The 15,425-nt window shown below is 32.8% G+C and overlaps 1 protein-coding gene across 2 annotated transcripts; it reads left to right on the plus strand.

The window, feature by feature from the left end:
- Positions 1–3,593: 3,593 nt before the first annotated feature.
- Positions 3,594–14,562, plus strand: GCP1 (glycoprotease 1). 2 transcript variants are annotated; one of them, XM_028052717.2, is made up of 14 exons: positions 3,594–3,896; positions 3,982–4,026; positions 5,241–5,315; positions 5,750–5,846; positions 6,460–6,492; positions 6,622–6,712; positions 7,157–7,206; positions 9,106–9,296; positions 9,443–9,528; positions 9,996–10,071; positions 10,241–10,324; positions 10,418–10,532; positions 12,099–12,187; positions 13,886–14,562. In XM_028052717.2, exons 1-14 carry the CDS (start codon positions 3,666–3,668, stop codon positions 14,012–14,014), a joined length of 1,392 nt encoding a protein of 463 aa, XP_027908518.2. In that variant the 5' UTR covers positions 3,594–3,665; the 3' UTR covers positions 14,015–14,562. The 2 variants fall into 2 exon arrangements, with proteins under 2 accessions (XP_027908518.2, XP_027908519.2); XM_028052718.2 differs by lacking the exon at positions 6,460–6,492 and having other exon boundaries at positions 3,595–3,896.
- Positions 14,563–15,425: the final 863 nt, after the last annotated feature.

Genomic DNA, 15,425 nt, shown 5'->3' on the forward strand with positions numbered 1-15,425 from the left:
AAACATTTATGTAGAAGTCCAAAAGGAAAGTAACCAATATACATACGTGCAAGTATTTTTTTATGCGGGTTGTGTGCCAACCCACCTCGCCTCTGGCCCACATGGGCTGCGGGTTATGCGGGCCATCGAGCCTAATATCTCAGCCCGCCTCGCGTTTTTGTGGTTGGCTTGCGGGTCGACTTGCTAAGCCAAGCTCAAATTGTCACCCCTATCGAAAAGTTATTTTAATGCGATTAACGAGCTGGACCAAAATATGATGGTATCTGAAGCACAAATCTAACTTAGAAAAATATTTGACTCCATATAACTTATATAGTAATTTGTCCACAATTGGTATGGGAAAAGTATCTTTAGTATTTATGGCATTCAAGGTTCTATAATTTGTCCACAGTTAGTATGAGAAGAGACTTTTGTTGGGTTGTATAAGGCCTTGTTCAAGCATTTCTCAAACCAAATTTTTTGTTTGGTCCTTCTGATTGTAGGGATACCGATAAGGTCAAACTTTGACTAGTTTATAACCTGTTTGTAAGGGAATAACATGTTTCAAAAATGGTTTAGCCAATTCATGTGGCAAGCCGACAAGGAATTTCAATGAAAAATCACTTGAAAACTTGTGTTGCACCATCTAAATTGAGAAACATTCCACAATGGGTTGTCTCTTGCATCTTGTGCATATGATGAAGCTATCTATGGTTGGGTTGTATGTTCTCGCTTGAAATTACCATGCTTGAAAATTTTAAAAGTGGACGTTATTATCATGCTTGATGAAACTGATCCATAATTTTTCATGTTTTAAAACTCTTAGGGTGTGTTTGGATGAGACAATTCAAGAGGGTGATTCATTTATTTGAAGAATTTGAAATTCTTTGTAATGAAATGCTTTGTTTGGATAGAGAAATTAAAAAGCATTTAAAATGCATGCATTTTTTTGAAGTATTTCAATTATCTAAATTAGAAGAAATTCAAATATCCTTAAAAAATGTGGAATTTGAAATTCTTCTCACTTAACCTCACAACCATGACATGCTGGGCTGGCCATATGATCCAGACGGATCAGACCAACTTGACGACGCAAACGGGTCAAGCAGGCCCAACAACCCAGACGGGTCGAGCGGGCCCAATGACCTAGACGGATCGGGTGACCTGATGACACATACGGGTTGGGCGGGCTTGACAACTCAAACAGGTCGGTCAAGCTTGACAACCCACACCGTCCAGGCGGGCCTAATGACTAAGATGTGTCGAGCTGGCCCAACGACCCAGACGAACCAGGTTGGGTTGAGTTCGATGACAAAAACGGGCCCGACAACTTAGATGGGTTTAGTCAATTTGATGACCTAATGGGGCCAAGCCGGGCCAATGACCCAGACGGGTCGAGTTAGGTTGGGTCGTGTCAGGCCAGATTGATGAACTTGACAGGCATGACCGGTAGGTATGAGCCGTCAAGCTTGTCTGGATCATCGGGTCGACCCAACCTGTCTAGGTTTTCTGGCCGGCCCGATCTGTCTGCGTCGTCGGGTCATACCAATTCGGTTGGGTAGTCAGGTGGGTCAGCTCGGTCCATCTGGATCGTCGAACCCGTTTCCAAATTCAATTATTTTTTCCAAACAAGAAATTGAAATGTAAGGTATTTTAATATCCAAACAAATTATTTAGAAAATGAAGGAAATTTAATTGCAAGCAATTCAAATGCAAAACATTTCAATTTCTGAGCATTGTTGAAATGCTCCATCCAAACACAAGGTTATTGTATATGTGTTGCATTATTATCTTCCAGGCGAGTTGACACCTTCATTACAATTTTCTGAAATGTTAGTTGCGTTTTAAAATTATCTTCACATTAGATAATTTAGAACTTACACTACATAAATTTCAAAACTAAAATTCTAGAAACCTTCACACAATATAGATTGTACTTTCTGGAAAGACCAAAATGCCATATTCATCATCTACCTACAAAGACATGAAGATGTTGGATAAGTGCAACGTTTTGTCATGGTTTGAAAATTGAGAAGGAATTAGTTCTATAGGATTTCACTTCTAACTCTTGATGCCACCATTTAAAGGATAAATAGAAGTTGCAATAATTTGTCTCAGAGAATTAAGTCACAAAGTCATAGGAGGTATATAAGCATAGAAGTACTTAAACATATTACACATAAACAAGGCATGACATGAATCTCCCATGGTTTCAAATAATGAATAAGAGCATGAGAAACATGAGTCAATGATTTCATATATATGATCACAAAACGATTAAGTGAATTTAAGCACAAAAGCACATGTAGAATAGAGGTGGATGAAAAAATGTATGTAACATAACATCAAACCATAAATGAATTGGAATTAAGAAGATAGGATCAAACAAATAATTTGATACATGAACAATAACCAAAACTAAAAGAGAAAATGATGAGAAGACTTGTAGAATGGAAAAACTGATGGACCACTTGAGAAAACTTTATCTTATTTCTTCAAGATAATTATAGAATGAATCACTATTTCAATTTTCTCTACAAATGAAAATATAAAAACCTCCATAACGTTTTCAAAAACGTTTAATTAGTAATTAAGTACCTATATTTAAGCTTATGATTTACTTTAGTTCTTATATTTTTTTTTGACACAATTGAGTCTTAATATATTTTTAAATAAAGTTAATTTGGTCCATGTTATTAAATTGAAATTAAATTTATTTGAATTGTGTCACGTGTCAAAATCTAATTCATCTTTTATCTTTAAGTCCTTTGATTTGACATATAACTCCTAAATTTTGACACATGACATTTTTAGACGTGTTAACCGAAATTTAAAGAAATATATAACTTAACTCTATATAAAAAAATATCAAAACTCAATTGAATAAAAAAAAATATAAAGATTAAAGTAAATCATAAAACTAATCTAAGAAATAAATTACTAACTAAATATTCTCAAAAAAATATCAAACCAATAAATTCATTATTTAGATATTATAACAGAACATTAGAACTTATGAAAAAACATTATAACATCATACAATACAAAAATACAAAGATACAAAGAAAACTCTAACTTTCCATAACCAATTTGTTTAAGAACATCATAATTTAAAATGTATACATTAAATCAAATTTATTTTATAATATATACAAATTTTATATCATAGTAAAAACACATTTAATACAACATTGTATTCACTTTTTTTCATATATACAAACATAAATAATTTTATTGTAAATAGTTATTTTAGTTTAAAAAATAATTAAATATTAAAAAAATGTTCAAATAAAAAGTAATTAATTTTAAAAATCGAGTTAAATGATTTTAGTTTAAAAAAACAATTATTAAAAGGATAAAAATAAACAACACTGCTTTTTATATAATAATATTGGTAGTATAGATACAATTGTTATATTGAAGTTGTTAAACTTAAAATTATTCTAAAAATTCTATGTGCATTGAAGTATAAATAAATATGAATCTTATAAATTATATTGATATTAAAAAATTAGGTGGCGTGGCATTATAAAACCTAATTAAAATAAAATAAACCATATGGAATGATTTGGGAGATTATTTATCTGTTAAATTTTTAAAGCCACGTGTGCAATGGAGATTCGTTGAAATGTTTGGAGTGCTTCCTTCTCTGTTCTCTTCTTTCTTTCTTCACCCTCTCTGCAAAAATGCTACTCTCTCTCGTTACAATGGCGTCTCCATCAACACTTTTGCGTATAAAGCTCTTACCAAAGCCACCTTCGCTTTTCTCCGCACTCACCAATCTCCGTAGAAACCAACTTCCACTCAAATCGCCATTTACGACATCTTCCAGCACAACCTACTCCTCTTCGAAACGCCACGACGATGTCGTCGTTTTGGGGATCGAAACTAGCTGCGACGACACCGCTGCGGCTGTCGTATGTAATCCGCGTTTGCCTTTCGTTAATTATTTTCCGTGTGACGGTTTGGTTTGTCGTTTAATGGTTTCTGTGTGTGGTATAGGTGAGAAGCGACGGTGAGATTCTGAGCCAAGTGGTGTCATCTCAGGTACGGTGTCGTATAATTGTGTTATATTTGCTGAATTCCCTTTCGTGCTGTGTTAGTCCGGTGTAAGAATATGTGAGTATTGTTGAGATTGATGCTAGATTTTATTCTACGTACTCTTTTGTTCGAGTTGGAATGTTGATGGTGTTGGAAGTCCCATATTCGCCATATTGGCCATATTGGCCATATTGGCCTAAGGGACAAGGTCATTTCATAATAGTATATAAGTGAACTTCACCTTATCTTATAATATGGGTTGAATTAGATTTAAAGTCCACTTATTAACGGATGATGGGTAAGCATCATGCTCTTTGTTTCTCTCTTCTTTTACACCTTTCTTTCTTGGTTGCTTTACACAGTCCATTAACATAGAACTGTAAAACTGGTAAATTGGGTCATAAGGGTTAAAGAAACATTTTCATGATGCTTACCGGTTAAGCTTACTGGTTGTACTGAAAATTGTGGTCTAATGCATTCCGCTTCAGCTGAAATATCTGATAGGTGGGTGGTGGGAGTGTTATCTGAATGTGCTAATGCTATGCCTAATCCAGGCCATAAACAAAAAAAAACTTATAAGGGATATCCTAGGGAAGCATACTATGATGTAATAATGACCTAGTCGAAAGGGTCCCCATAAGAATATTGCAGAGGTAATTTTCATTGTTGTCTAAACTAGAATTAAGAACTAAGTTTGGTTAAATTGATTTTGCTACTTCGGGAAAGCTTATTGATCATTATGAGATGTATGCACAGAGGGTGTTGATCTGCTGTGATGAAGCACTTGATTTTATTGAACATGAAAAATGCTTATGTAGTATCCTCTATTGGATGCTTTTAGAAATGTTGTTATTATGTGGTTTTCACTTGTTTCTTCATGAAGTCAATAGTTAAATGTTTGATCACTTTTGTATTTGAATAAAAAAATATAGAATTTAATCTTGTAAAACATGTGATGTAATCTTTTATGGTTCTACTATGTGCTCATTATGAAAGAATATCACCTTATATCTTCCACAACATGAAAAGTTTAAATAAAGAAAATAAATAGATTTCTTTATACTGAATTTATCCTTACATCCAAGATTAAACGGTGGTAATGATTCCTGTTACCAACATGGTGCTTCTTTTCCTTTGTCCTAACAGGTTTATTCCTATCAGTGACTTAATTTTCTATTTATTCGTATTTTTTTCTAACTATGTAACTTGTCCAAATTAAGGCAGATCTGCTTGCAAAATATGGAGGCGTTGCTCCAAAAATGGCAGAAGAAGCTCACTCACAAGTTATAGACAAGGTACATCATTACTGTTCTGTTCGTAGTGTATCCCAGCAGCAAGAACACATAGGGCACACTATTTATGTCCTGAGTATTTTCACACACTAATTTTTGGAACCTTTTGATAGTGACTGCACACACACACCCTTTGTAAACAGCTTGTGTAAGTTTAGTTATTTATGCACATTTACAATATTGCCTTGCATATTAGGCTTCAATGCTATACATCTTCCTAGGGATTGTCTAGGTTGCTGGTGGAATTCCTTAAAACATAACCAGGGTGGAATGTAAGTAACTTCTGCCTTTGGGTGCTATAGAATGATGTTTGGAGAGTGCCACCAGGTTTTCAAATAGATGTTTAATATGGCTACTTATACGTTTTTCATTGCCTCCCTTTCTCCCTCTCTTTCCCTTTCTATATGATTATTGACATGGGCATAACCTCTGGATAGGTTGTGCAAGAAGCCCTTGATAAAGCTTATATGACTGAGAAAGATCTCACTGCTGTTGCTGTTACTATTGGTCCTGGATTGAGTCTCTGCCTTCGTGGTAATGCATGATCTTAAGAAACTTTAAGAATGGAATTGCAAAAATTAGACAGAAGTTCAGTGAGTGAATTTCAATTGAGAATACTCATCGTCTAGAGACTTAATAGTTATATTTAGAAGAATAAATACATTTTACATTTACTAGAATGAGAATAAAAAATAGACTACCTCCTATGACTCTAATCTTTCAATAATAAATTAAATAGTGTAATTACCAACAACACATGATATCATGTAATTTCAGCATCAGCAAGATAAGGCCTGTTAAAAAGTATGGACATTAATTCTGAAGAAATATTAATGTACATGTAGCTTGGTGGAGATGCTATTTAACTAAACTTATCTGATCGATAATATCAATTCAAGTTGTAGCTTTCTGATTCTCCAACTTAGCTTCTTATGTTATAAAACCACTATTTTAGGTAAAAGTACCACAAAGAGTATTTGCATGAAAATTGACAGTAAGTTTTTCTCCCCCTCCCTCAATTTTCTTGTAGACAGCACGAAATTATTGACAGTGTCTCATTTTGTAATTTGGGCAACTGTGCCTCAAAATACAATGAAATTTGTCAAGCTCAGTCTCAGATATTAAAAATTGAATGTTCAAACTGTAGGCATGATATATGAATGTCTGTTTTCGACTTCAGGTAATCGTTGGAAGGCATATCTCAGTCATAATTATCCATGACTGCATTTTATTTTCTTATCATTCATATGCTTTAGAAGAATTCTTAATATTCATTATATATTCCTCAGTATTTGCTTGTACAATGCAGTGGGGGTTCAGAAAGCCAGGAGAATTGCTGGCGGATTTAATTTACCAATTATTGGCGTACATCACATGGAAGCTCATGCTCTGGTGGCCAGGTAAAGGGATAGTTCTCTAATGAATATGTAATTCTGCTTAATAGATAGATGCTGAGACATGCTATTAATATATGAAATGGATACTTAGGGTCTCCTGTTTTTAAAAATAGAGAAACAAGAAAAACTTGTTTGATAATAGTCGACTTAGAAAAAAAATTTAAAAAATAATATCTCTATCTTTTTTTTGGAATCAGAAAATAAAAAACATCTCTTTAAGTTTTTGTTTTCTATTACACATGTTTTTCCTTATACTTTCATATCTCCTTCCCTCTCTTTTATTTTCTGAAAATCAGTTTTATATTATAAATTAGATTTCAAAACTAAAGAACCAAACACAATCCAACACACCTTTAGTTTCTGTGTGTTTTATGCTTCTACCATTTCTTTTAGTGTTCCATAGGAAATTACACTTTCTGTTGAGTCATACGTATCTTTTTGTTTTAGGTTAATTGAGAAAGATTTGCAGTTTCCTTTCATGGCCCTACTTATTTCAGGTAACACTCCTGTTTTTGGGTTTTAATATTCTAGAATTTTTCTTACTCAGGTCTGTCTATTTTTCTTTCTTGGACCATGGAATCATGGTTTCTGGTTATTGTTTGGGTTTCAAGGAATTTGGAATCTGTGGCATGGCAGCACGGGTAATTAGGTCCATGTGGTATAAATAAATTAGGCTGGGGAAATTTTCAGTGCTTGTGATTTTGAACATGAGTAGTTTTCTGGTCGATACTTAATTTTTTGTTATGATAATGAATACCTTCAGTCAAGCCTTGCCAGGAAATTTTGAAGACGTGCATAATAAATGTACATAAGATGTGACCAACATATTTGGCAAGGAAATGCTATTGATATAGATGTGCTTTAGACATTCCATGAGCATGGATGTTTGTGATGTATGCTAGATATTTGTGGTAGTATATCATACACTTGTGTGTATATATGGCAGAATCAATTAGTAACATCTTAGGAACTAAGTATGGATTATGTATCTTATGATTAGGATTGAACCATTCCTATTCATTCCAGAACCAATATATAGACATATTGTGTGGATTGTGCAGACTCACAATCTACCCCTAATTATATTGTTGAATTCCAATTATTTTGTAATCTTCTTTCGCTTATCTTTTCATAAGAGGGTCATGTTTTCCACCTGCATTCTTCATTCTTTCCAATTATTTATAAATAAATCTGTTATGTATACTTGTTAGTAAATAACTACAGTTAGATAATTTTGTTTTCTGCCCTAATTATGTAGAGCTTTTAACCATAGTAGATTCTGTTACTGAGTCGGTTGCTGAGATGGGTCTGACTGCTGTGCAACTGCAATTTTGATATCTATACACCATCGTTTATAAATCTTAGTGTATGACTCCTTCTATCATATAGTTAATCAGTGATATAGGAGATCTCCTATCAACCAGGGATATGACAAAATTACTATATACAAGTAGAAATTTCACCTTAAGAGCCGTTTGTGATTGAATTAGGTTTAAAGTCTAGTTTTTAAGATGATATCAAAGTCTATCCTAACAAGGTTTGTTAAGCCTACGGTACCACCCATTATCAAGTCGTTATTAGACCATTTACAAATATCTAGTCCTAGTTTGAAATAACTGGTTTCAGATCGACTAAAAATATGACCAAATTATTATATATAAGTGAATGCAAGTTAGATTTGTGAGGTTGAGTTATACTTAAGCCTCACTTTCTACGATGGTATCAAAGCTTGTCTTAGTGAAGTTTCTTGAGCCTTCATGACATTCGCTATTGGGCATCCCTCTATTCCCACACTCGAGATATATCTAGTTGATTCTATAACCAAATTATAATTTATAAATGAATGCAAATCTTGCTTTATCAAATCTGTTTTGTGAAGTTGAGTTAGACTTATGGTCTATTTTCTAAGAAGTTACAACATTTCTTATCTGTTCTATTCTATTAGAGTAGTTTTTTATTGCCATCATTATCAAAAGGTTAAAATTTTGGACAGTTATAACAACCTGACAGTGACATCTGTTTCAAACTACTAGAATACAATGATAACGATGACTGTAACTGACTCACAATAAACATGTTGACTCATCTCTGTGGTTATCAGAGAATGGAACATAAATTCTCATAACTATGCCCTTCATCTCTCTCATTTCTCTGTCGACTTCTATTATCTCTTTTTCACACTTTTCAACATTTTCATGTATTCTTTGTTCTTACACTCCCGTTTCATATATGCTTTGTTTGTTACACTCTCATTTTGATAAATGTCATTTACGGTGGTGATTCTTGGGGTAGTTTCTGACTAGTCCAGTTGCAAAACTGTGATTTGATACAGCTCTGCTGACTGTATTCTTTAGGTATAATTACACTAGGCTAACTTGTGTGAGCTATATTGATAGGGGGGCACAATTTACTCATTCTTGCACGTGATCTTGGACAATACATACAACTTGGAACTACAATAGATGATGCTATTGGTGAGGCATACGACAAAACAGCAAAATGGCTTGGACTTGATTTGAGGAGAAGTGGTGGTCCTGCTATTGAGAAGCTTGCTATGGAGGGAAATGCTGAATCAGTCAAGTTTTCTGTAAGTTAGCTGCAAAATCTTATACTCTTCTACCCTCCCCTAGCTTGTGATCGTTGGCTTATGTTGAATATCTATCTTTTCTGACATTGCTTTGGCGGATATCCTCCTTCTAGTGGAGATTTAAGTTTATTACTTTGTCATTCTAGATTCCAATGAAGCAGCACAAAGATTGCAACTTCTCCTATGCTGGTCTTAAAACCCAAGTACGGCTGGCAATTGAGTCCAAAAAGATGTAAGTACATGGAACAATGCTGTAACTTGATTGACAGTTTATCCCATATCTTATCAACTTTATTTTGTCTAGTGGTTAGTAGTGCAAATTTAATTCAACATAAAAAATTCTGTATTGAAGAAATGTCTAGTTATCGTATTCTGTTTAATGTTATCCTTTTATTTTTGTACAGCACAAATTTAATTTAATGTAAAAAACATTCTGCATTGAAGAAATGCCTGATTACCATACCACATTCTGTTCAGTGTTATCTTTTATTTTTTCTCATTGTCAGATCACTGCTAATATTTTATTATTGTAGATGTAGCATTCACCTACAGGATAACTAAATGACTCATCTTGCAAAGTGCAATGCCTAATGCAAGAAGTATTTTTGTGATGCATTCGTAAAATTAAATTAAGCCAACATTTTTTTTTTATTTTTATTTTTGCCTACTCACGAGTATATGAATATGGGAAATTGACAGTGATGCCAAAATTCCAATCACTTCGGCAAGTAAGGAAGATAGACTGTCACGGGCTGATATTGCTGCTTCTTTTCAGGTTTGTTATATTTTCGTACAGTTTGTAGATTGCGAGTGTATCCTTTCAAGTCTATTTAATGTACTCCAGATTAAAATTTCCTCATCTTCTTTTTCATTCACCTTTAACCCATATATTTTAACATGTGTCATATAACTTTAATGTATTTCATTTTCTACATGTTAAGCAGCGAACTGCTGTGTTACATCTTGAAGAAAGGTGTGACCGAGCAATACAATGGGCATTGAAGATGGAGCCTTCTATAAGACACTTGGTATTTTGGAATCTAAATGTTGCCGGGTCCAATAACATCAGTCCTCCTTTGTACTAAAAATCTAAAAGCCATTACCTGTCATTTTTGTTGTAGGTTGTCTCTGGTGGGGTTGCATCAAATCAATATGTACGGGCCCGACTTGATATAGTTGCAAAGAAGAATGGCCTGCAACTTTTATGCCCTCCTCCTCAGCTCTGTACTGATAATGGTAATGATTTATTCTTAATTTTGGTTTTATTTGTGAAAGCTAACTGTATCGATACCGTAGTTCATTACAAATTTAACTGTCCGAAGTCAGATTAAGTAAGGGTTGTATTAGATAACCGAATAAAAAAGTGCCCATGTTAGAAATTAGAATTGTATAGAGAGTAATTGAGAAAAACAAAACCACTGTGTTATCATGCATGCAAAGAAAAAAGAGTAGCTCTTTAGCTTGATCTCTCAAGTAGGTGATTGTGTCACTCGTAAAAATAATGGGACAAGACTGAAGTGTGACCATTGTCACAACATTGATAACTATTATGCTCTGCATTGTCGACCCTCTAAAATAGCTAAAGTGGTGAACTTTGCTTCTACCTATCCTCTTGCCCAGTTTGTGCTGCATAATCTGCTCCCGCTCACAACATGCCATCAACAATCTTCAATGATTTCCTACGATGGTATGGGGATTGTTAAGCCTCATGTTCGACTGCTTCTGTTACACATCCCAATATTTCTGTCATTGACATCTTTTACTATTTGGGCTCTAGATCCTTCATTTTGGAGCCATCGATCGTAAATTTGGTAATAAATAACTTTTTTCTTCTCTTTCTATTTCTGGTTATTTACCTTGGCAAATGGATCTTAAACACAGTCCTAGGGTCTTGATATCGTCCATCCTCTGCATTCTCTTGCTATTCTTTATGTTCTCGGGACTCCCTTTAAGCTATTGTCAATCATTAACTTACAAGGTCTCCTAATTGTGTGATTTTGTTTTACTAAAGATTCTATTTCCTCGAGGAATTGGAGGTGGAACAAACGATTTGCTACGGATGTGAGTCTCATGACCTCTATCACTTGATCAAGCCTTCTCCTTTTGGATCAACGGTAGATCCCCACCCCCAATACTCAGTTAGGAAATCCAAATTTTGATAAATTGAAACAGTTAAACCCCGGTCTTTCCAAGTTAAAATCTGCCTTGTGAGCATGTCCAAGGTATTCAAAGTCGACATCTTACCCAAGATTATAAGATCTTACAAAATTTTTGAAATTCATATATATATATATATATATATATATATATATATATATATAACCTTGAACATGTGCGTTTTAAAGCAGCATAAATCATTGTATATCACTTGAAACTCATAATTAAAGTGGACTTAGAATGTAGTACTAAACTAGCAATTAGAAGATCAAGCTGTATCATATTATATAGAAATCGTATTTCCGTTGAGGGGAAACAGGTGTCAGCCAAACTTCCATTAACCCATGTGGAATGGCATTGACAAATGTTATAGATGATGAAATCTAGTGCGAGTCCTTTCCCCATATTCCGTCTCCTTGATGCGCTTCATGAAGATATAAAAAAAGCACTCCATTTCTCATTTGTAATATTTCAATTCTCTCCTTTGTTGATATTTTGGCAATCCAAAATTAGTTGTTGCATGAATTTTCATTTCGTTTATCTATCTTTTTTATCCAATGTTTAAAAAACTGATTAGGATGGTACTAATTCAAAGTCAATATGGACAAGTTTGTTATGGTTCATGAAAGCTTTTGAACTGAATAGGTGTAATGATTGCTTGGACTGGTATTGAGCATTTCCGCATGGGAAGATATGACCCTCCTCCGCCTGCCGAAGAACCTGAAGACTTTGTGGTGTGTTTTCTATAACATTGACAATTTATTGATTAAAGCACTTTTATATCAGCTGAATTTTCTTTCCTATCATGATTCTCTCGATGGATTTGGGTAGTTTATTATCTTAACTATATATCTTGTTCTTGTAAAATGAGTGAGTTTTGTTTTTTTGGTCCCGTTTTTTGTTTTTCATCCCTGAAAAATTTAAAATAATTGATTTTAATCCTTGTACATTATTTTTCTTTGTCTTTCATCCTTCCAAAATTCTAATTTTGATCTCTAAAATCAATTTAGGATAGACAAATAGCGTTGTAGGCATCTTAAAAGTTTTTTTAAAGTTACTTGCTGACATTCTAACATATTAGCTGACGCTGCCTAGAATGATTACTTGACACATAAGCAGTTAACCAGTGTCACGTAATAACCAAGGACTGAAAACAAAAAGTAAATTTTACAGGGTCCAAAATCCAAGTACACTAATCCTATTAGGACTAAGCATATTTAAGCCTAATTTATTTAATTAAAAACTTGAAATAAGCTTTTAGACCCTGTAAACTAAGTTTTTTAATTTTGTTCCATGTAAATATTTTATTTGTTTTTAATCTCACTAAAATTGAAAACCATTTCTCTACACATAGTTATTATGACGTTTTTTGTGTTAAATGAAAAGTCAAGCGAGTATTCCAAGCGATGTTTACTAATGTTGTTATCTAGTGTGAGTATATAACACCTTTAAAATATATATTATTTACCTATTTATCTATTCTAACAAAAATTAGAGATTTCAAATTTTAGAAAGATAAAAAAAAATGAGAAATATTTTACAGGAAATAAAATAAAGTCAAAATTCATACATTTTATAAGGACTAAGTATAACTATTTCAAATTTTGCAATGATGAAAAATAAAGAAAAAGATTTGTTGTGGCCAAAACATAAATTTACTCATTTTATAGTACTCAACATATTTAAACTTTGAAAAAAGATGTATGGTCGACACTTTTTTATACCATCAAGATGAGTTATAATTTAAACCAAGTCAAAAAAAAATGTTATATCCATTTGTGGGTGAATCTTGCTATGAACTCATTTGGGGAATTCTGTCGAGATGATTTTAACCTCTTATAATTCTTTTCTATATCCGTATCTAATCCATTGTTTGCGTGATTGTGCTTTGGGTTTTTCACGTATCACGGTTGTGTGATTTTATTCCTTTGGATTTGTATCAATTAAACTGGTACTATAAATGTGCAATTTTAGTTATGCCATCTACTCATCACAACTGTTTGACTTTAGTCCTTTTCAAAATTGAAATCTGCTTACATCGCGTCAATTTATAACATGTATGGGGTATTACAATTTCACAATTAGGGAATGGATCCAATGGGAACCTGAGGGGCTCAAATAGCAAGTTTACAATACCTCAAGAACTCGGTTGGCACAACTGAAACCTGGAAAACTAAAATCGCACAATTATAATAGCCTGATAATCAAAAGTGCAATTAAGCCTTTCATTTTGAACCAAATGTACTAGGCCACAGGATTTAGCATACTTATAAATGATGCTTTTTGTTGATGTTACTGTTAATAATGTAAAATTCACACGAATTTAGTGCAACACTGGACCTTCTCTTCTCTCAATTTGAGTTAACCTGAGTTATTTACTATGCTTGTGCTTCACTAGCCTCTGAAATTTGTTGAACTATGATTTATTTCAGTATGATATACGCCCAAGGTGGCCGCTGGGAGAAGAGTATGCTGAAGGAAAAAGTGAAGCACGTTCCTTAAGAACAGCTCGTATTCATCCATCTCTTACATCTATAATTCAAGCATCATTGCAACAGTGACACTGCTTGAACTTCCATGTGGCTTCAGCCCCTGTTTGAAGATTCTCTACAGGACAAGCCTCGGTTTGAACTTATCTATGATTTGACCTAGTGACATCCGTGGCCTAATTTTCAATTTTTCGTGAAAAAATGTGTCCCCTTTGTTGCTTTGCTGTGGAAACTGGTCATTGGCATCAAGCAATAAGTCAAGAAATTCAAGCAAAGCAATGTCACTGCAATGAGCAACATTATAATTATGGTTGGTAGAAATGAAAACGGGAGTGAGTTGGGAACAGATACAAATTGATTATGCTGTAAGCAAAACTTTACCACTTAGAATAGGAAAAAAGGAAAAAAGGCAAGGAAATTTTGCATTTAAATCTTGTGCTTTTAGCAATCTTCTGCATAACCTCTAGATATATGTTAAGGTTTTCATCTTTCACATCCACATTTCTCATTGTTTAATCTCTTACCATGCATGACATAAGTGTTAATGATAACATCTGTGTAAGTCTTGACATACTTCTTTTCCCCCATTTGTATATTATGATTCTGGAAATTTGGCTTGATAGCATTCTTTGACATTATTACTCTGCATTACATAATAAGGTAGTATTCACTTGGATCAAATTACATACGTCAATGAAAAATTGATACCATTTAGAGTAACCAAATTTAATAATCGTGTATTAAGATTCATTTTTTTTCTTACTAAAGGTTTTTAGAGATGCATGTTGGTTGAGAGATGGATGCACATGAGATATTATTGAAGTTTTAATTATTTTTTAATGTATATGATATCATTTTTAAATTTAGATGACTATTTTTACTTTTAGATAAATATTTTATTTATATAGTTTTGAGTTGAAGGTATATTTTTTACATAAAATATTATCATAATTTTGGTATTATATTGATGTAGTCAGTATTAATAGACTTAAGAGATTATATTACGGAAATATTCTTATTTACTTTAGGTAAAAAATAATTAATATTATAAATCCTCTCTTTTATACAATGAAGAATTAAAGTATTTAGTTTCAAATTTAAAAGTTAATTAACATTATATTTTTTTTCTTTGCACGTTAATTATATAAGGATAATTTTTGAAATAAAAAATTACACAAGTATCAATATCTTCTATTTACAAATGAAAAATATTAAACTTCAAAATGCTCAAATACAAATTACCAGTTTTTTTTAATTAAATTGCATTGGAATTAAAATTTAATGTTTTAAAATAAATTTAATTTAACGAAAACATTTTTTTCACATGCTTAGTTTAAAAAACTACATAAATTTATGAAATTATCGTAGCAAGTGTATTTAATTGGGATGCATATTAGTTTTATTTATAGGTAATTTTAATTCAATTTTGACTGAAATTTATATTTTGACACGATAGTTAATATTTTAACTAATATCTATTAAT

Source organism: Vigna unguiculata, chromosome 10 (genome assembly GCF_037176805.1).
Source record: "Vigna unguiculata cultivar grain cowpea cultivar isolate G323 ecotype 2 chromosome 10, ASM3717680v1, whole genome shotgun sequence".
In the NCBI taxonomy this organism is placed as follows: Eukaryota; Viridiplantae; Streptophyta; class Magnoliopsida; order Fabales; family Fabaceae; genus Vigna; species Vigna unguiculata.